The 22759-nt window shown below is 46.4% G+C and overlaps 1 protein-coding gene across 3 annotated transcripts in view; it reads left to right on the top strand.

Annotated features, from left to right (window-relative positions):
- Positions 1-22759, top strand: part of RASA3 (RAS p21 protein activator 3) — a 140362-nt gene that overhangs the window by 27179 nt on the left and 90424 nt on the right. The window contains exon 1 of one of the 3 annotated variants that reach the window (XM_082755123.1): positions 9370-9563. The exons of the other annotated variants lie outside the window; for them this stretch is intronic. Within the exon in view, the coding sequence (XP_082611249.1) occupies positions 9509-9563 (55 nt within the window). The 5' untranslated portion in view covers positions 9370-9508. Of the gene's footprint in view, positions 1-9369; positions 9564-22759 lie in introns of those variants that run through there. 3 annotated transcript variants of the gene reach the window in all.

Raw genomic sequence — 22759 nt, 5'->3', positions numbered from 1 at the left:
CAAAACTCACACTGGTCTGCACCAGGACGGGCCACGGGCGGCGTGTTTGTTTTAGCACAAGGCTCTTCATGTTGGGCACTCTTACACGCAGCAGTTCGTGTGGGTACAGGGGATGAGCAACACTTCTATCTCCTCACTATCCAGGGCAACTATCGCTGCGGTCAGGCCCAGTGCTCTCTTGAATCCTTATCTTGATTAAATGTGGGGTTTTGGTAGCGATGCTAGGTTGGACACTCTTCTTAAGGCCGGTGTGAAATGGTGCTTAAGAAACAGGAGCAGAGATGGCATTAGAGCCTTGATGCATACTAATATTGATCTGTAAAAGCCAACACTTAATTTTCAGATGAATGATGGAAGGAGTTGAAGAGTGCGTTCTTCCAGCTGCCGGAGTTTTTGGTATTTTGTTGGTGAAGTAGCAGGAAGACATGAAGAATAATTGTAGTAAAATAATAGTCGAGAGTTGAAATGCATCTCCTCAAATACGCAGAAAACCTAACGTTGTATTTCACCCTTGAGCAAGTAGAAATATTTAGGCCCTTGTTTGTTTTCAGGGCCTCAGCCTCTGTCTTTTAAATATTACATCCCTAATGACCTGCTGTGGAGAGATCCGAAGAGCAGAGCCATCAAGGGATTCTTGTGACTGATTTTGATGAATCCCTTAAAAAAAATGGGGAAAACTTAGCTCCTTATGTTGATGGCAGCATGGCCCACCGAGGAACTGGAATCACTGAAAATCATTTCCCTGCTGTTTCTGCATTAAAGTTTTTGAGAGCAGGGAAGTGGCTTTAAGCTTCCTTGGTGGTTGCCTGCTCTCTCTCTCTGCCCTCAAGAGCTGTGGACCATGTATGTGTTCATTCAGACTTGGTTTTGGGTGGGGTTTTGTCGGTGATTGTTTTTGTTGATGGTGGTTTTTGTTTTGTTTGGGGGTAAGGAAAGCAGAATATGGCATTTTCTGTCAGGGGATGATGCTGGAAGAAAGGATCAGCCATGCACTACCTCCCTCTCGAATGTCATGGTCTAAACATAGCTTCAGCCAACCTGAGGGGATTCTTCAGCATTTCAGTGCTTACTGAAAGCAGACTCATGAAGTCTCCTTCACAAACCGGTGGGCTGGACCTGTTATCTCTGCAAGATGAAGCAGATATTTGCCAGATGCTTCCTTTATCTATGACCCTTTATGGAAGCTTTGAGCAGGAATTAATTTGGGGCTGGGGAAAGAAAAAAAAAAAAGTTTGTTTCCCACTTATTGTCTGAGAAATTGAGAGGAGGGAAAGGGGGGTGGGAAGAGAGGAAGAGGAGTGGAAAAACAGTGCTGTAATTAAAAGGAGTTTTAGTTATATATTTATAGGACGTTGATAGACACATGCATGATGTTAAATCTTTTGGATGATGTTTGCTAAGATCCAGCACACTTTTCTGTCCATCCGTCCATCCCGTGGGAGGCTGGCGGGGGCAGATGTCAGTGTTAATCCTTGCTGATGTGTGGCTCCATATTTTAGATTTTGCTAAATGCTGTTAGATACTGCTTATACTCCTTCCTACTCCGAACATCTGACTGCTTTATGGGGGTTAAAACCAGTCAGTGGAGAAAATTAGGCAGTAATGATAATATTATTAGGTGCTTGGGCACGAGTGTTATCTGGGAGAGTGCTTCTCTTCTTCTCTGTCATTCTCCACTCCATCCCACAGACCTGGATACCCTTCAGAAATCACTTGTATCCCAGTCTTCCTTTCTGATTCTCCTTCTTTGGCCCTGTAAATAACTGAAAGACACCCAGGGAAAGGCACTGTGTTCCCCTGAATGTGAGCATTATCTGAACACGAACCCTCGGCAGCCCTCTCCACATGAGCCAGAGAGGCAGGCGAGTCCTGCGGCACTGCCTTTGGCTTTGCCCTCTGGCTTACTTGGACTCCTTGCTCTGGTTTTACTGGCACGGAGGCAGCGAGCTGCAAGCGCTGGGAGAAATACCTCATCCAGATCCAAGCCCTCTCTGTTTTCTTTTTATTTATTTTCTTCGAGTGAGAGCAGATGTCTTGGACAGGCAGGTTTTGTTCCCCGTAAGGGTGCTGTGGGCCAGCCACACATCCTCTTGTTCAACTCAACCTGTCCCACTGGGTGCAAGAGGAACCTGCTCCCGGGTGTATTTTGCTGAGGGTATTTTGCTCTTTGGCATCCGTGTGTGCTTGATGAATGACCAGACCTTGCGTCTCGGGGCCTAAGCTGAGAGATATCACAGCTATTTCCAGCAGGTGGCAGATGATAATCGTGCTAGTAACCGAATCTGGGTACAAATGATGGGTTTTCCAGGCTGTTTACTCAGATATTGACTTAAATATACACGTTGTATAGTGGCTACAAATGTGTTTCCAACATCAATAAAACGAGATTGCATAATTGGAGTGGATTGGTAGTTACCCGTGATAATATGTAATTAAATACTTGGAAATCAAGCGTGGTATGATTTTTTATTTTTTTTTTAATTCAGCTTTGATTTTTTTTTTTCTTATCTCCCAGATCAGAGGAACTGCTTCTCTTCCAAAAACCTCCACATAACCATCTGGCTAATTGCGTTCCGTGGTGTAAAGATTATCTTTGCTCATGCCCTGCGATGGGGGAGAGCTCCTCTGCGCAGCCAGGCCTGGATAATTAGCTCGAAAAGGATCACATGCTAGAAACGAGGTGCCAAATTGTGCTGCGTTGTCTTTTTTAGGCAACACCTAACCGATGGGGTTCCCTGCTCGGGCGGCCCTACTGACAGAGCGAGGTATGTTTTGGCTTAGCAGCCCCTAACGAGGACCGGATTTCGCTCCTCTCGCCCTTGTTGGAAGTTACTCACGCACATGAGTAATCCCGGGGAGCTGAATGGGAACTATTCACCCAGGAGAGCCCGCCCGGCGTTGACTTCAATGGGATTTTTGACCGAATGGAGGATGACAGGATCTGTTAAAAGCTCAGGGATGCCTGTGGATAGCTGCCTTACTCACGGCGCTGGCCCTGCGTAAATTAGGCAGGGCTTCTCCCAGGCCGTATGAACTCCACAGCATCCATCGTGTGTCTTGTACCACAAAACTGGGGCATATCTGGGCAGAGAAGGGTTTGTTTTATGGCTGTTCTTAGGTAGATGCTGGCAGTATAATCCCCACAGCTTCCCTCTAGGCGCTGTACAACCCCCTGGGGTCCATAGGATGGGGCTAAGAGCTCTCCTTACAGCCCCCTTGGAAGAGATGCTGCTGGTGCCGCTAAATTAAGGGAGCTTGGAGCTTTGCCTGGGAACTGGAGAATGAGGATAAAGTCCCATGTTGTCAAACTAATCCTCATAAAGAAGACTGCAGATGAGTCGATGACATGTAAACAGAGGAGATATGGACGGGATGATTACGGCTGCCAATATGCAGTGACTTGGGAAATGCGAGCATTTATGTCCCTGTTTGCATAACCACATATTTATCGTAAACAGCAGCACCCACTATTAAAATAACAAAAAACAACAACAAAAAACAAAAACAGGAAGTCCCATTGCTGCTCAGTTTTTGTTTTGTTTTGTTTTGTTTTTTTTTCTCAAGATTATTTGCTGTTTTTGCTTAGAGGAGTTGCACGAGGAGCTGATGTGGGAGAGATGAGAATGGCTGCCTACATACCCAACTGCAGTAAAATTCACCACATTTCATTTTTGTGCAGAATCACTGTTTTTTGGTTGGTTGTTTTCCTGTATGGTTTTAATGCAATTTTATTACATTATCGTCTTTTACGGAAAAAGAAAAGGATTTGTTCCCTAATAAGAAAGCAAAGTTTATGGGCTCAAATAAAGCAGATAGGAGCCAGAACATAATGCCTCCACCAGCTGAACTCGGAGGTATTTCGTGTTGGTAAACCTCATCAGGATCCTGAATGTTCTGTGCTGGCTGGCTGCAGTGACTTGGATTTTTACATGGTTACAGTTTTTAAAAGGACACCGGGCTGACAGATTTTTAGAAGTGATGAACGAGAATTAGAAGAGCAAAGTGTTCTTTTTTATAAAAAAAAAAAAAGAAGTGATTAAAAACCATACATAATGAAAACGAGTTGTATTGTCTCAGCTATTGTAACAACCAGTTCTCACTGGTCCCTTTTTCCTGTAATTAAAGCCATTTTCTTTCCCCTTTCTGGCCTCTTCCTGGCCCAGTGTTCCAGCAACAAGCAGCCAAAATGTGAGATTTTTTGTAAAGGCAAGCAGTAGGAAGAGCAGGTAGACCTGCTTGTCTTTCAGCACCCATTTCCAGGGTCCATCGTGGAGATCTTTGCTTTCTTTACGTGTAGTAGCTGCAGTGCAAAGCCCAGTTTCCCTGCTTCTGATGAACAGGTCTATTTTTATCCCATATATGCCCATATAAATCCCATATGTGTGTGCATGGCACGCACAGAGCTTGGTAACAGCTGGTAGTTTCCCCATTTCCCATGTTTCTCCTTCAATTAAACTTTGTCACTTCCGTATGTTGGTGAAATCCGTGTTTTCCCATGTCAGTGTGGCTGACTCCCTTGCTAATTAAAACCCTGTCATCAGCCTCTTCCTTTCCTTCTTTCATTTAGCGTAATGGCCAAAGCATTTCTCTTTGCCGGACTGATCATGCAGGCTATTTCTTTCCTCTTTCTTCATTCCTCCATGGTTAAGTCAGATGCAAACTCCTAATCTGTAGAGACACCCGTAATCACAGGCTGATTCTTAATTTCCTACTTTCGTGGGTTCATTATATTGCTGCTGTTCCTGAAGCATGGGGGAAGGACTGCAGCACTTTCCCGACCAGTCAGCTCTAGATTTTTTAATTTATTTTTTATTTTTTTTTTTTACTTTTCTTCTGGGTCCAGGCAGCTGTAGGTCAAACCTTATATTCCCCCTATGTTCCATATATTCACACTTCTCTAAAGACCAGTATCTTGGTAGTATATTATTATTAAGAGGTCTTGACAAAAAGGCTAAAAAATCAATTTTAATGCATTATTATCAGATTACTCTGATTTAATATTGTCACTGCTCAATGTAACCAAGTTTAAAACCCTACACAGTGAATATCTGCTGTAGAAGACAACTGCTTTGCCACTGCCATTTATTGTTTAATTCCTGCTATTTTCTGGTTGTTGTTTTGTTGTTGGTGGTGGTTTGGTTTGGTTTGGTTTGGTTTGGTTTTCTTTCCTGATAGCATTCTGGAGACATAGGACTTCACTGCAAATAGCAAGGCAACAAATGTTCTATGGAAGAAAGTCAGCATGATGTTCAGTGTCATTGACATGGTCAGTAGGATTTTAGGAATTACTAGAAAAGGGAAAAAGGCCAAAGAAATGAAGAATCATCACGTCATTCCATCCACTGGTGGCATCCCCCTGTCTGAATGCTACTTATGATTCTTGTTCTCGGCACCTTAAAGAAGGATAACTGTAGGGACAGAGGTAGAAGATGATCAGAGGCTTCTGTACAAGAAAAATAGTGAGGCTTTCAGGTCAGAGAAAAAGAAAAGCTCTCTCAAGAGCTGCTAAGGTCAAGATGCAGAAATAACCTTAGATGAAGAAATGGCTCATCTATAGGTTACCAAAATCTAGGTGGCAGGCTGGCCATCTCTTGTGAAGAGCCTGACAAAACGGAGCCCTGTGCAGAGGGGCCATGGTTTCCCCAGCTAAAAGTGCTAGCCATGTTGGCAATGTGTTAGTCTTTGAGATGATTTTTCTTTTCTTTTTTTTTTTTTTTTTTCCAGATTAACATGATTTGTAGTTCCATAGCATAATGCAGCATAATGCACTTCACATAAGCAAGGGAGTTGCCACTGTTGCCACTTCATTTCTGGGAAAATGAATTGCACATAAATTTCCCTAAGATTGTTTAGCAACTCAGGGGCATAATTGAGAGTAGATTCATGAGGTTTCCATTAGCCTCTCTATTAATTGTGCACTTTATTTTCTCTCTATCTCCAGAGCATCTTTTCCTTTAAAAGAAAACGTCCCTGATGTGGTTTTGTTTTTTTTTTGTTTGTGTTAATGCCCCATTCCTTTTTTTGGTTTTGTCTTGTTTTGAATGAAAGTTTGGTAATGCAGGTGCTAAGGGCTGAGCCTTTTGCTTTCGAGTGCTCATGATAAGAAGAACCTACAAAAATGTTAAGAAGCTGTAATGCCACATAAATATAGGTAGCAGCTCTGTGGTACCCAGAGGATAATAGGTTCATATTTTGTTAGTTTCTTGCGTAATGCAAAAGGAGATTAGAAAGCTTCTTATATTCTGTTTCCTCCCGAGAGAAAGCTATCATGAAGATCAAGAGAGGAAATGATTTCCTTGCCTGGCACAAATGAGTCACAGAAAATGACCTTCTTTGTAGTCTAATTTAGACCCAAGAATCCTCTGAAGAGCTGATAATATAAACCCATATGGCTTGGATGAAGAAAAGTTGGAAGAGATATAGTCATTAACAGACTCATCCACATCTGAAAAAGCAGCATTTCGCTTTGCCTGGATTTTTTGATCAGGCTGCTAGCAGCTGCAAACCTCATGTTGCACGCACATGTTATCTGTAATACGCAGATACACATGTGATATGCTGGTGTGGAGGTTTTATTTCAACAAAGGAGATATTGACAAAGGAATGCACATTCTTTGGCTGCTTCTTTCCTGCATTTAGTGTCTTTAAAAATACATATTCATGCAGTTTTGAAACATTGAGTTCATTTATGTTGTTGGACTACACCGCGTGTAGGTTTGGAGGCAGATGTTTGTTACTGCGGAAGCAAAAAGCTGTTTAGCCTTCTGTCAAGAAAACAGAGAGAACAGAAAATAAACTAACACCCTGGTACACAGAAGCACTGTCAAAGAGCTTCAGGGAAAAAAAAGGGGCTGGTAGGAAACCAGAAATGGAGCTGGACAGCACAGTGAGCTGTAAGTTACAACAATCTGTAGATTCTCATGTGGGGAAGCTGAATTATTCCGTAGTGAAGAGCGTAAGAAGGTGCCAGCCTTTTTATTTTTATATACTTTCTCTATTTCTTTTTTATTACCAAGGTGGGTTTTTCTGTAGGTATCTTGATGGTTTCTTCTATGCTGAAGTGCAGAAGTTGGCGGTGCTTGACTCTTAAAGAAAAAAAGCTCTCTTGTTTAATTTTGCCACAGCCTCCCTGGCCATATCCTCGCTCTTGGTAAAGCAAGGCCATCCTGAAAAACAGCCTTTGCACCACCCCTACAGCGAGCCTGGAAGCGTAGCCTCGGGTAAGCACCCAGCCCTAAAGCTGCCCAACATGCCGCTGTGACCCAGACACACCTCTGGATTGGGGTGCTTTCCTTGCAGGCTGCTTATGGGCATGAGCAAGGCATTTCAAAGTGTCATGGCTGAGGGGCCTCTTGCTTTTCATAATAAACAAATGGGAGTCGTGACAGGTTGTGTTTCCTTTTTACCAATGGCTGTGGTACACCACAGACCCTCATAAGCACCACTGCTAACAAAGAGAGTTGCGAGCAACACCTAAGGTGGGGGTGTGAGGGGGGCAAGCATCCCCCTAGGCAATAGCATTTACGAGTTCTGACTGCAAATTCGGGTGGGAAATCTCCATATTGTCTGGTTTTGTGAAGATAGAACAAGTGGGTTATAAGTAGATGGATAATTTTCTTTGCTGAACATAAAGGAGAGAGGAGTGCCATGGCTATCTGAGAAGAGCACAACTGCAAATTGGGATGGATAGGCCATCTGCTGAGCGTAACTCTTACAGCAGCAAATGCTGGGAACAGAATTGATTTTTTTTTTAATGACTATTTTGGGGTCAACTTTCTGCAGATGAAAAAAGCTTTGACTGGAAAATGAGGTCAATTGAAGTCTTTATATACCAAAGGCAAGCACAGCAATCAAAGAGAAGTAAAATACTTCATCTGGGGTGCCTATAATATTTAGAGCAAGGAAACAGGTTTCTCCCCAATCTTGCTGGGGAAGATTTATCAGTTCCCAGTATCAGCATGTATAAGAAGTTTTTTTTGTTGTTGTTTTTGTTTTTGTTTTTAATTACTGAATCACCACAGGTACAAAGACAGCTTTTCTTTTCTTTCTTTTTTTTTTTTCTTTTTTTTTTAGGAGGTCTGTGAGCTTGACTGGAGTCCACTTATAGGAATCCTGACAATAGGGAAAGCTAATCCACTTGCTTATAGCCAAAATATTTATTTCTGCCTGTGTACAGCATTGTGCATAAGAGTTGTCTGCTCTACTACAGTGAGGTGGCTCTGGGCCCACATTTATTTTGTGCAAACATGTTTGTGGTGTGTGCACGTGTGGTGAAGGAGCAAAGGCAGCAACTGCTGTGTATCCCCTTTAATCTGTGAGCATGTAGCAAGTGTTAAAACAGGCCTGTAAAACATGCATTTTCTAAAACTGTTTGCTTGCTGCATCCAGCATCTGAGAGGCAAGAGCAGGATGGGCAGTGAGTGTCCTTGTTAAAGTGTGAGCTATCTGATCAGAGTACTTGCAGCTCCTCTTCAGGCTGTGGCTTGTGTTGCCTCTTGTCCAGCTGGAAGGTGAGACAGAAACTGGGGAGGCAGAAGGATGGTGACAGGTGAAATTGGGATTAAAATGGGAAAATGCTAGAGAGAGCTGAGGGTATCACAGGGGGATACAAAGGACCAGCAGGCAGAGGAGCTCGGGCATTGCAGTGGGCTGGAAGCATTTGGGGGAAGACAATATACGGGGTAAGTAAGACGGGGATAATGTAACAGAGGGCACAGCAGGCACTGGGCATACTGCAGCTGGGAGGAGGGAGTTATGGCAGGGATGTTGGCAAGTGGCAAGCCCGTGCTTTATTACATCCCTTCAGAGCCTGGTGCTATGAGAATATTTTAGCCGAATGATCGCTGTTGCTTGGCTGTGCCGCCAGCGAGTGCAGCTCTTGCAGATAACTCACAGCTCCCCTGTCTAGCTGCGAGCTGCAAAACCCACATGCCTCAGGCTTTCCTATAAGCCGACCCCCACAGATGCTACGTATATATTCCTAGCACACAAGGCGTATACTCTTAATATCTGTGGCATTGCCCTGGGTCTGCTTGCCGGTCTCTCCTGCAATTCACAGGGCAGGCACTTTGTGGCGGGTTTACTTGTGTGTGCTTGGCTTTTATTTCACATTTTTTTTGCTTCCCTGCAGGCTGGAGAAGCAGCTTTTGGCTGTGCCTCTCCGCTGGGCGAGGTGAGGGGGAGAGAGTGCTGAGGGGGGACCGAGGGCTGAGGGGACTGAGGGCTGAGGGGGAGCCCGCTGCCCCCTGGCGGCGGCGGGCTGAGCGGCAGGCGGCGGGCCAATGAGCGGCGCCGCCCGCCGGCCGCTGGCCAATGAGGCGGCGCCGTCGGGGCGGGGGGCGGGCGCTGGCGGCGGGCGCCGCGCCGCGCTGCGCTCGGCTCCGTTGGGCTCCGCTCGGCTCCGCTGCCGGCCCCGCGCTGCCCGCAGCTGCCCCCGGGGAGCGGGAGCGGGAGCAGGAGCAGGAGCAGGAGCAGGAGGAGGAAGAGGAGGAGGAGGAAGAGCAGCACCATGGCGGTGGAGGAAGAGGGGCTGCGGGTCTTCCAGAGCGTCAGGATTAAAATCGGTGAGGTGCCGGGCGCCGGGGGGGGAAAGGCAGCGGCTGCGGGGCACATCCCGAAAGCGGGACCGGGAGGTGGGGGGAAAGGGTTGGGATTGTTTGTTTTTTTTTTCGGGGAAAAAAAGAAAAAAAGAAAAAGATAAATAAAAATAATAAATAAAAATAATAAATAAAAATGAATAAATAAATAAATAAAAATAAATGATAGAAATGAAAAATGAAAAAATAAAAATGGAAAACGGAAAAAAAGAAAAAATAAAATAATAAAAAAATAAAAATAAAAATAAAAATAAAAAATAAAAATAAAAATAAATAAAAAATAAAAAATAAAAGTAAGGAGTCCGGCTGCAGCCGCTGCGCTGCGGCAGGGGGCAGCAGGCGGCGCGGGCAGGGCGCCCCAGCGCTTTTTGGGGTGCCCCCGACCCCATAGGCGTTGCCGCAGCTGGGTGCTCTGCCTGCACGAAGCTGCAGGTGCAGGCAGCTGGTTGTGGTGTCCCCTGCTCTTCCCAGGGCTGCTGGGCTGCATTTTGAGGTCGCTGGGGAATAGTATCAACCATCACCTCCACGCTGCCCTGCTCGAGGTCGCCTGCGCTGCCTCCTGTCCCATTTCTGGTTTCTTCCGTGCCTTGCGGTGCAAAGAGAAAAGCAGTGCCCGTCCTAAGGACCGCACTCTTCAGATGTCTGCTCGAAATTGGTTTATTTCGGCTTCCCCCGGCCTGAAACCGTTGTCCTCTCCTCTTTTTTTCTCCCGAACTGAAAATTATTTGGACCGGAATTCCTCGCGCATAAACAAAACAATGTGTCATGTAAGACTAAACAAACACTTCCTATAAGATTGCCGCTTTGAGGAAGTGTGCGGCGCTGATATTTCCATGAGTCAGTGCTTCAAAACCTGAGAGGAAACAACACGGGGCTCCGTGCCTGGCCGCTGGCTGGGAAAACTACAAAGGGAGCGCTTCTGCTCCACAACACGACCGGGGGTGTGCTGCTCACAGCGTTTAGTAAACACACACTGTGCTTAATTGCTCCTTTTTTCTCCATAAATGGCATCGGCTGGTAAGCTCGCAGCTGAAAAAGTGAAGGCTCACGTTAAGCATTTTTTCTTTGGAAGGCTGCATCCTGCCTGGCTTTCTGGCAGGTTGCACTGCGTGCATCGATTTGCGCTTGGACAGCTGAAGAAATTGCTCATCAGGAGGCTCTAAGACTGTGCTTCTAGCTGTAGCCAGGCTTGCTATGTAGGTTTAACTCTCCCGTAGCTTTGCAAGAATCTATGGGACAGGAGGATGCTGCACTTGGCGGGGCTGATGGAGCCCCCAGTTGCTGAGTGTGACCCCTTTGCTCATCGTGAGGTTCATCTTGGCGGTCACACTGGTCCCCTGATGCAGCACGAGTGCTCACAGCAGGTTAGGATGTTCACCAGCTGGTAAAGCTCCTTGGAGAGGGCCACGAAGGGACCATGGTGGTTGCAGGTGTTGAGGTCACAGTCTGAAATGAGGGACTTTGGGCAGCGTAGCCACGTGTGATCAGAGACACAAAGCTGTAAATATTTTGTGATGAAGGTTGGCTGCTACCAGGCTGGTGCTGCATCCCTAACTTATCCCTTTTCAAAGGATAAAACCAAAAATCTCATTTACGTTGTGCTGGTCCTGGTGACGAGCTGAGGATCATTTATCTGTAGGCTGCACTGCCTCTTTGGCTCTCAGTTTTGCTGTGCCTTCTTGGCTAATTCATAGAGAGCTGTGTAGTTCAAGGCGTTGTGAAAGGCGTTAAGCTTTTCTGTGGGAAGCTGAGAGTCTTAGGTGAAATCAGGCAACGGGTATTTGCTTAAGTGCTCGTGTACTAGTCCTTAAGCAGATTGATTGCCAGGAGAGAAAGTAGTCATTGCCCTTCCACCGTTAAACTTGGTACAGAACAAATGTTTGGGAGGATTGCCTCTGCGTTTCTGTGAGGGTCAGGAGGGGCTATCTCATCTCTAAAAAAACTTCAGGCTTCCCTCAGTCTAATAATTCTAAGGTTGATGGGGGAAATCCGTTTTGCCCTGAGGAGATGGCCTTCTTAACGTTGGCTGTTGGGATTTAGTGCCTTGTCTGAAGTGGTTACCCATGGGAGTAAGTAACTGCAACTAAACGTGCTTGCTGCATAATGCTGTAAAAGGATTTATCCCCATTTAAAAGGGGCATAAGGCTGTTGCACGGGTATTTTTAGCATAACTGAGTTTTCTACCTCGTGTCTTTCTATATATAGACAAATATTATGGTAAACAATTACTTAGGAAATGTAAAATCTTCCTTATTAAGGTGGCAGTGATCTGCTAGTGTTTCAAAGTTAGTGGACCAACAAGTAAAGAAAGAAGAAAAGTTGCTTGCGTCTCACCCTGAATATATTCGCGACTTCTCGAGCTTGTTTCTGCACCTTAAGAAGGTAACAAGTACAGCTTCAACTGATGCTGTGTTGGTAAAACGAAGTGGCAACTTGCACTATTATCCATTGTAATGCTAAAATCTATTTAAGGCTCCAGTCTGGCACCCTCCACAGCGGAGGGTGCGGAATAGTAAAGCGGTGGTAAAAAATCTGCATAACCTATTTCAGCTCAGCAGAGGTTGGTAGCTGTTGTGTTGTGTAGCTGAGTGTGGAGCCCAAAGGACAGTTTCTCCAAGTAAGAGGAAGAAACCCAGGCAGCAGTGGAAAATAGTTCAGTGAACTTGGGTTTTGAAGAAATGGAGGATGCTTGCATTTGGGGCTGCCAACCTGGCATGACATTTTCCACGAATTAATCATTTTTTACTCAAAGGAAAGTTTATATATGGAATCACAGAGCCATTAGGGTTGGGAAAGCCCTCCAAGATCACCTGGACCAACCATCCCCCTACCACCAGTATCACCAACTAACCCATGTCCCCAAGCACCAGGTCCAACCTCTCCTTGCACACCCCCAGGGACGGTGACTCCACCACCTCCCTGGGCAACCCGTCCCAGTGCCTGACTGCTCCTTCTGAGCAGAAATGGCTCCTCATTGCCAGCCTGAAGGCAGTGACTCAGCTTTTGGAGTGGGTAGAGGTAAATTCTCATGTGTGAAACCATTAAACATATGCTCAGAGCCTCTGATACCAGGAAGCGAACTTGTGATTTTTTTCCCCTCTTTTAGAATTAATACATTTGAAAAAAAAAAAAAAAAGTGTTTTCTAATCTCGGCCATGAGAACGAATAGTGTTTTCTTGTCTTCTGGTGGAGGTGATTATCTGCTGGTCAAAGTACCAAAGGCTCTTACATCAGGACCTTATATAAGTGCTGGATATTTTAGCTTCGCGGTTTCCCAGCAAACGCTCTTGAAAACTTTCAACTGCATTGAAACGTTCTCCATTCTCTTAAAAAAAAGGCTGAAAATGCATTCTCTATTCCTTAAATTTCCTAAATCACTGGGTCCTGTGTTTGTGGGTCTCTATTCCTCTTGATGCTGACCTCCCTGGGTCCCGTGCGTGGCCCTGGGGCTGTCCCGGCACGGGTGGGTGCCCCAGGCTCAGCTCCTGGACATCTTCACCTGGGTTGGTTTGTGGCTCCTGGTTAAGGAAGGCTCTCCGTGCAGACACTGAAAGGGGTTTTCAGCCTCCAGCAAGATCAGAAAATACAATCTTAAAACAAAAAGCTTCTAAAATACCATCAGTTTTGTACAGCAGGTGAAAACTCTTAGAGCAGATAGGCACAGTAGAGTTCAAATGGACCTCCAAAGGGAATCCTCTGTCCTTTCTCCATCCGTGACCGATGGGGGACCTGTGGATGTCCATTGTAGAAGTATAAATTCTGTTTGAATTCTGTTTGAAGTTTTCTTACACATGTGCGAGACCCGAATTCAATCTCTGAGTAGCTCACGGAGCAATTTGTCTCTTGGGGAGCAGCGGGAGGATGAGGCGAAATCCACTTCGGGTTGTTAAAGGGTACTCAATGCCTTTAATTTTGCGACAATTCACTTGTGGGTAGGTCCTCTGCGAACTGGTGGTTGGAGAATGAATCTCAGGCTTTTTGTGTGTGAGAGGAAGAAGCCTGGACCCTTCCAGTACCAGGGATTTATCCCTCTTGGGGTTGAATCAAGGGGACGGTTGCGAGGTGGTTGGAGGTAGTAACAGGTTATGTTTTAATAAACTTGAAAGCTGCTTGCACATTCTGGATTTTAACAACATTTCCTAAAACCTACAAAGTGTCTTTGGCTTCTCCAGCCTAGTGGACTGGTGACCGAATGTAGGGTCCGACTAAAAGCTTTGTTTGGGAATAAAACCAAAACAAATCCAGCTTCCTTCCTCCCCCTTCCTAGCCTCTACCAAGGGAAAGCAACTTCCCTGAAACTTCAGATGTTGTTTTCCTCCTATAGAAGAACTTCTCTGGGTGAAAGTTTCGCAAAACGAAATGTGAATCTTTAAAATTACGAAGAGCTGTTTTTTGTTTTTTGTTTTTTTTTTTTATTTCCTCCTATTTTCATTTCTCGAATTTGTCATGGATCGTTGCCAAGTGTTAAATACTTCATGGATTTAGTGGAGAGTGTGAGGGCTTGGAGTGTTCCTTTTATTTTTTCCCCCTTTTTCTGTCTGAAAGGGAAAAAAAAGTGTAGTGTATCTGGATTTTTGAGGTCTTCTGAGGAAAGAACGAAAATGTTGAAGGCTTACAGACTGCCCTGACTTGCTTTCCTTCTGAGATTGATCAGGAGTGCTGCTCTTCAGATTTACCTCCTGGACCTCAAATGTCTTCCTTAACCTTTTTCTTTCTGGCTAGAGACTCGGCATTTGCTGGTTGTTGCCTCTCCCATGGGGAGCCCCGGGGCAAGATGCAGATCCCTTTGGTAGCCCAACAACTGTGCCATGCTTTTCCCTACTTGCTGGGGTCTGTAACCATGTGGCTGCATCACCAATATCCCCAAAGGATTTGTAGGATGTGATAAGGAATTTTGGCAGTGCCAAAGGGGAGGAAGGTTCGTGTATGTGTGAGTACCTGGTGGGTTTGAGCAGGTAGCACCCACTGCAATGTTCAGTGTGTGCCAGTGGACAAATACTGGATAAAACTTCTCATTGTAGCCACGTGCGACGTGTTTGTAAAAATCCTGGAAGTTCATTTGGGAAGAAGAAGTATTTTTGCCATCACGGGAGGAGCAGTGCAGGTCCGTGTCCCATAAGACCCGACCTCGAACTTTCTTTCTGTGTTTTTTCACAATGACTGGGGGAGGAAATGTGCGGTGGTCATCGTGCTTGTTACTCAAAGGCATTTCAAAACCCATTTAGAAGAAATCCGCCGTGCGAGGTGGTTCAAAAAAGGAACCTCGGGCTTCGGAGAGCGTGGGTTACGGAAAGAGGGATTTTCGTTTCCCAGGGTCTGACCCCTCCCTCGTTCATGTGGGACTGGAGGAATGAGGTTTGAGCGACTGCTGACTGATGTGCCTTGCTTTTAAGTTTCACAGGGCTCTCACAGTGCAAATATTGGGCTTCTGTTACGTGCTCCTGTGCCGGCTGCTTGTGTGGACTTCTTGTGCTGCAAGCAGCAGCTCCGACGAGCCAGACGCGCTGACACTGGGGTTTTAAGCTCCTTAAAAAGCGGAGAGAGGCGACGAAGTTTATTTTTCCTACTGTTCCCAATTTCTTCTAAAAATATGTCTGTTTACAAATTGTTTACAGCTACTTACTTCTGTTGGAGAGCTCTAGAAGGGAGCAGCGAGCGGGAGCCTTTTGCAAGGGCCGTAGCCGCCTCTTGCTTGCGTTTCCCAGCTGGTGCCCGAGTACATCTGGAATCTATGAAATTCCTTTCTTTGTTCCTCATTTCCTGCCTCATTCAGGGCTGCAGCGCAGCCCTCTGAAAGCCCCGGGGACGGCTCTGAGGCTCTTCTCCCGAGCTGTGCGTTTTTAAAGCCTTTCCCGAGCTCCCGAAGGTGGTCGGAGGTTCCTGGTGTCTTAGCAGCGCAGCCGAACCGCGGCCTGAAACTTGTGAGCCGGGAGGTTTCGAGTGTTTGGACGACAAATAGTTGTGCTGGTTTTCCTGGCGCTCGTTCAGCTGGGAGAGTTGTAGGAAGGAGGGTGGTAGGAAGAGCCGAAAAATCTGCTAGCTGCTACAAAAGCTCCCTTTCTTCGCCACTCTCTCCATCCCCCCTGGAACAATCACCGGCCTGTGAGACCAAATGAGCTCTGTTTTGCAGGAGTGTGACATTTCACAGTTGCTGTCGGGGGCTGGCTGGAGGAGCTGGTGGCTGCCACGGAGCACAGGAACACAGGAACACAGCCTTGGAAATCCCAGCTCGGGGAGTGTGATATGTGGTGCCTAAAACAAAAAACAAGCCCTTCCCCAGCCCGGCAGTGTTCAAATTAAAGCTTCAATTGCACTGCTGCAGTTCACCTAGCAGCAGCCGAGCAAGGGAGGGAACAGAATTGCACTTATTTTTGGCAAAACCGCTTGTGCTTTCTTTCTAACCAACAAAGCATCTGACCCAAAAATGCGTTTTTATGAATGCTCACATCCTGAAGCTGTCGGAGCGGCTGGCCCAAGCTCTCCAGAGCAAGAGGAAGCCCTCTGTCATCCCGCGGCTGCTGCCACCTGCAGAGTGACATTTTTTTTTTAATGTCACTAACAGAAAGTATATCATCGATGACACTGAAAGGCTTGGAAATACTCGTAGTTGCACATTATACTTGCTCCATGTTCTTCTAAATAAACCCCAGGAATTGCTGCCTGTCTTACCCAAGGTATGCAGAAGCATTTGGCTGAAAAGCATCTTTCAGCAGAGTGTCTGGGTGCGTTATAAGGTGGCGCATCTCCTCTTTGAAGGTTCTCAGGTCTTCTGCAGCTGTATAAAAGTTTCCCTTTCCCTTTCCCTTTCCCTTTCCCTTTCCCTTTCCCTTTCCCTTTCCCTTTCCCTTTCCCTTTCCCTTTCCCTTTCCCTTTCCCTTTCCCTTTCCCTTTCCCTTTCCCTTTCCCTTTCCCTACAGAACCGCTTGAGAGGAGGGGGAAGAAAAGCCAAGAAACAACTAATTTTTATTCAGACCCATACTCCCGGCTGTCTGTCTGTGAGCACTGAGGCAGGAGCTTTTGACAGGGAATAAAAAGTGCCTGGGGGAATTCGGGATGCTGGGACAGAGCAGAGCGAGTTCGGTGCAAATGAAGCTCTAGCAGGCTGATAACCAGTTTGCTCTGACACCTGCTTTCGTGACAGCGTTCCAGAAAGCTGTGGGTTTGCAAGTAAAAAATAAATAAATAAATAAAAAATTAAGTGAATGACTGTTTCAAGTCACTTTCAGGACTGAATGTGAGTAATCTCTGTAATAGTCTAGGTGGAAATGTTGTCGCTGTTAAGAGTTTTGCGGTAACGCCGACATGTTTTTGGTGTTCTGTTGCCTTTTTTTTTTTTTTAATTTTGATGTTTATTTTTGGTGGCGTGCCTGGAGGAAATACTGAGCCCCTGCTGCCCTCCAGAGCTCTGGCTCTGTGCGAGTGGGAGAGCGCTGCCAGCCCCCTCCAAGAGTGCTACGGCCTGCCCCCGGAGCTGTGCTTTGAAGGTGGGATTTGGTTCCCTTCAGGCTTCTGGAGGAGGCGGTGGTGGTGATTTATTGCTGCCTTTGTTGTTCCCTGGGCCGAGTATTTGGTGGCCTTGGGTGGCACGACCAAAACGCTGATGGATTTTGCAGCGTGTGAGGCCGGGCTGTTTGCAGGGTTGAAGAACACTCTGCTCATATAATTTGGATTCAATATTTTGTATTTTTGGCATTGTTTTGGACATGGGTGCACATTCTAAGTGTCTGGTGGTGGGTTTTTGGCTGTCTTGACCTCTCAGTTTCCCCCCCAGAGTTAAAATTTATACAGTGAATGAGGCAGGGAACGAAGAGTATCTAGAAAATCCTGCAAGGAGCACGCTGTTCACCTGCTGCAGCCGTCCTCTGACGAGGAGAGGAAGCCTGTTCATGTTGGTCAGTAACCCCGATAAGGTTTCCTGCTCCTCTGCCCTAAGCTGGGGCACTTGAAAGTGCCCGTGGTGGCGTGCAGAGCTGCCTGGGGAGCTGCAGCCCACCCGCCGTGTGCTAGATTCCTGGCTTGGTGGTGCTTGGGGTGTTGGATGATGGCTTTCTGCAGAGAACATGAGATTAACGCTAAAATAGGCCAGCATGGGATGAGGGTGACGACAGCGGAGAGCTGCGAAACATCGTTCTGAGCCAGTGGGTTGGCTTCAGTTTAATCGGGGTTTCTATTTATTTAGTTAGTTTAACAGATATTAAAGTTCCTGGAACAGAAGAGCATCTTATCGGGAGCATGCTTAAAGCGTTCCTCGGAGGAGTGGAGCATTTACTTGGCTGGTGATGGAAGGAAACGTGGATTTTGTTGTAGGGCCGTGGACTGAGAGCTTCTGGGGGAGAGAGGGAAGGAGGCTGAGGCTTTTCTAAATGGAAACACAAGAAGGTGCTGCTGCAGGTCTTCTGAGGTATTGGTGGTGTCTCTGAAAGGCCAGACTTCAGAGATTCACCCAGACTTCATGATCCTGTCAGCATTTTATAGACTTAGCCATGCTCAGTGTACTCCTTGCTGTTGGCTTGTGCCCTCTGGGTAATCCAGAATGGATGATTCAGGCCTTCAAGACACGAGGCAGTAAGTTTGACCTGGCCCACTTAGTTCATTTTACAGTCTTCTTAGTAGTATTTTTTATTTATTTTCTCCTCAGTTCATTAATTCCATAATTAACCTTAATGAGTTTTTACACCAATTATTGGAAAGGCAGCCTGATTTAGGAGAGGCACTGAGGCACTCAGCAGAGGTAGGTGCCCCGCGGACAGGCCAGGCCGTAGGAATGGACCTGCCCCTCTCTGGAGGCATCCAGCTCCCCGTTTTGCCCCTCACCCTTAAAACTTGCCCCCCCCGGTGCTGGGGTGGCCGTGCTGGGAATCCCGAGGGCTGGGAGGAGGAAGCAGAGCTGCAATAACAGCCAGCAGGGCCGCAGTTTTGTAACGCTGACTGTGGCAATAAAACGCATCCTGTGCGCTGGGGCAGCGGCCTCCAGCCCTGAGTGGGGAGGGCGCTGTGCCTGGCCTGGTGAGGAGGGCATTGCCAGGCCCTCTGTGGGTAAAGAGGTGCTGGGGAGGCACCAGGTACTCAGTAGCTATTGCTACAGTGCCTAATTGATTGCTAATTGCACTGCTGGGGTGGCAGGGAAGTAAATTCGGGTGAAGACGGGCTAACCTTGCGCAGCTGCGTTTTGTCCCTGCACTCATCCCTGTGTTTGGGCTCCGATCGAGCTCCGTGACATTTTTAGTGATTTATTCTTCTTCCCTTTTTCTGTGGTTTGAAAGCCAGGCCCGATTTTGCGAAGTTTCTGGGGCGTCTTCCTGCTTCTCTCCAGCCTGTGGCAAGCCTGCTCTTACACCATGTCAGCACCGTGCTGGCGATCAGCAGAAGGGAACTACTAGCCCGATGGCCCTTTTGTTTCTCTTCTCTCCTCCCCTACCCCAGACAGAGAGTAGCAGGGCTTTTTTTAGGCTTTTCTGCAGCCTTTCGGTGGGAGCCGTGCTGAGGGAGTCCTCACAACAGGCACTTCATGCAAAATGCTGTAGTCTGAATGCGTAGCCTGGAAGATTCACTTCAGAAATTAGCAGAGGCTGTTAAATATAGTTGACCTTCGGTCTGCATCAATAAATTGCTCTGATGTTTATCCTTATTTAAGATGCACGTTAAGTCTGTGCTCTGTGAGTTTAGCAATTTCGTGCTGCAGACCTTAATTTCTTTATACTTAATTTCTGCATACTTAAGGCTATCTTGTTTGTGTGAAGGCAGGGCGATGACAGAGTCCAGCAAAGACCCAAGGAGACAGCACTTGGAGGGGAAGAAGCTTCTCACTGTTGTCATGTAAAAATGTGGCAAAAATCTCCCTAAAGAGAGAGGCACAGAGAGCAAATTAGAAGCATACAAGCAGGTATTGACCAGTCCTTCCCAGAGTGGCCTTCCCAGCAGTACTGGGGCTCTCTGTGAGCTCTTTCACTGGAGTGCAGTTCTGTTTTTGGCACTCTGGGTTAGTTTAGGTGCTCCTTCCAGCTGAAGGGGCCAGCCAGGAGGTGAAAGTGGAGAGAGCCGAAAAGGACATGCTTGTCTGGTTAAGTGGCTTTTTCCTCCATGCTATCTCTTCGTTAGATGTCTTCCGTTGGGTGTGAGCGATTGGTAATTTGCACTTCTTGATGATAACAAGTCATATAGGTGGTTGTCATCAAGCATTTCTAATGGGGATCTGTCAGGGGAGCGAAGGATGTCTTCGAGGACTGGGTGTCCTTTTTCCTGCGAGCACCATCACTGGTTCAGGCTCCTTGATGCAGCTGGATTCCTTGGCAGATTTTTTGAGGTGGTTATTTTGTAGGTCTCAGCTGTACGTGTACCCCGTCTCTTTCCTTTTGAATATAGGCTCAGCTGGCAGCATGCCTCTGCTTCTGGAAGAAAAGAAGGTAGGTAAGGTCTGTGCTCAAAATTAGAAAGTTTCTAATCTACGAGACAGGCCTTGGATAAAGTTGTTCACATCTCCCATGCCTTTACAAAAAGGAACAAGCCAAAGGAGGAGGAGGTACCATGTACTCTGGTCTGGAAGCGGGACTGATAACGGGGAATGGCAGTCTCGACGCCACTCGAGTTCCACAGTTGGCAGGAGCCTAAGGATTTGTGGGGTTTTAGCTCTGCAACGTGGACATGCGTCAAGCTGGGTTAGCCGTGCCAGCGGGCGTTACACAACTCGGCTGGAATGGCCGACTGCTGGACAGAGGATATCCCGTGAATTTGAGAATGAAGCTTGCGGATGATAAATGCCAAGGCAAGAGTTAATTTAATACCCGCTTTCCATAAATAGAGGGAGTTGATTCATACAGTCAGGCTTAGAGAATACAGGAGCACGTCTGAGGCTTCGCTGGCCTCTTGCTGGAGATCACAAATGTGCTGTATCAAGTGCTGAGCAGGCTGCAGAATTTGGTCATCTTCTGCCCCTAGAATAGAGGTCACAAGGACGAAATGGGACAGGAGGAAGCATCTTTGTAATTGTTCTCTTTGCTGCTTGGATTTTAATACTGCAAAAAATGTCGTTGCACTGCACACTTCACGTTTACTTATGATCTAGTACAAAAATTAAAGATTAGCATCAGGTGGTAGTTGATAATGCTTATAGAAGGAAAAAAACCTCTCTGTTCTGTAACTCAGATACAAAAGCAGCAAAGTGTTGGCAGAAATTAAATCAAAATTAAAATGTTAGCTGAACAAAGCTTCAGATTTTGAAGTTGCTTGAAAGTTGTGTTTTTAGGGGGTTTTATATATCCCTATATAATGTATGGGCAAACTATTATCTGCACCATATTATAAGTCCATAATTGTAATGTATAATCAGATAACTCTATGTATAGGTAGTACATATTAGCTGTTATGGTGAAGTGTAGCTTTTTTCCCTGTACTCCTCAAAACGTGAGTCCAGCGTGTTGGTAGGACTTGCAGCTTGGGCTTTTCTGAAAAAGAAAAAAAAAGAGAAACCCTTCACTCTACCCTAACCTTTGTTTCCTTAAAGCGTGTGGTGAGAAGCACAGCTTGCGTTCCTGTCCGAAATTTTCCATCCTACCCTTCAGCGGTCCTGTCGAAGGAGCAACCAGTTGAGTACTCCCTGTAGCCTGTCAAGAAATGCTGCTGTTTAGGCAGGAATTTTTAGAAACTTGGACATGTGGTGGCTCAATAATACAGTCTCCCTCAGCCCGTGTTGAAAATGTAAGCGCGATGTATTTATAGTTTCTTCGGTTCTGCTCTTAAGGAATGCGCACGAAGTGCAGTTGTTGGGCTGCCAGCCCGACAAATAAACCCCCCTGGTGAGGTTCACGAGGATAATTCGTGTGGCTTTTAATGTTTCCCGTGTTATTTTCCATTCTTACGAATCTTGAACATGAATATTGAAAAGAATACGCCCGTGTTTTGCAGATTGCCCTGTCTGAGGGCTGGCAGACTTCACGGGTGGTTTGGGAGCGCTGATAAACCCTGTCCTGAGCGAGTGCCTTGGTGGGGAGTCTGGAGCAGCAGCCGTGTGATCTGGGGTGCTGTGCAACCTGCAATTTCCCTCTGCAGTTTTGATGCCTTCTTTGTTCCGCCCTGTGTTAATTATGCTATCAGGCTGTTGGATATTCTGCTAGCAAAATAACATTTGGCAGTGATTTCTTAATTTTTATTTTTTTGCTATCCCATTTGGAGATTTGCATGAGTGGAAGAAATCCTGTCCGAGTGCCATGTTTTGGAGTCAATTTTTAAAAATTATCGAGCTCTTGTTAGGTTGCCATCTGTTTTCCCCTAGCCTGAAGAGGAAGCAGCTGTTGTGAATAATCTCAAGACCGTATTTTTAATAAAGCCTAATAGGTCTGCGTACCTTCGGCTTGCATGTGCACACCAGAGTGAATGGAGGCTTGCATTTAGGACGAAAACGTGGCTTTCTGGTAGGAACCCTGATGAGTTTTGGGTTATTTAAGGGGGCTCAACACCAAAGCGAGTGGAGGAGACTGACTGGCAGAGAGCATCATGTGGTGCCAGGGTGGTGGAGAGTTGAAGCAAGCCATGGGCTTGCTTTAAGCAGTGTTTTCGGCTTATCTCTGTGGGCATTTCTTTGGTTGAAAAGCAAACTGGGATGTGTTCTCCCTGTTGCATCCTCTGTCTCACTTCGGAGTCAGACCTGGAGCCAAGAGACGAGGGATTTCTCTTGTAGAAGCAGCCACTAATCGAGTGAGGTGCAAAAGTCAAAATAAAGATGTGTTTTCCTGTGCTGGAGACCTTAATGTTCATTTTCAGCTTGCCTCCTGGGAAGGTGGCGTCGTGCTTCAGACCTGGTGAATCTCTTGCTGGTGGTGGTTAGAGGGCGGCTGGTTGTGCCCGTGCAGTGCAAGACAAATCCCAGTGATTTCTGTCATTAAACTTTTTTTTTGTCAATTTGTTTTCTGCCTTCTCCAGTACCTTTTCCATGCCTGGATCATTCTTTGTCCAGGAAAGCCTTTGGGAGCTCTTTCCCCTCTCTGTATGCACGCGGCAGTGCTGCTAGGAGCAATACTGCCAGCAATATTTCCTCTCTTGCTTACTGGGAGCGATTTGTCTGCCTTACCTGCTGTGAAACGGGCCAGATGCTTTCCCTCTCCTGCTCAGTGTCGCTACGCCCCGGTTTGTGCCTGCCTTTCCTCCCCGTGTGCTGTCACAGAGGTAGG

Source organism: Aythya marila (assembly GCF_965140915.1).
Source record: "Aythya marila genome assembly, chromosome: 1".
Lineage (NCBI taxonomy): Eukaryota > Metazoa > Chordata > Aves > Anseriformes > Anatidae > Aythya > Aythya marila.
This window is presented reverse-complemented; position numbering and strand designations above follow the sequence as displayed.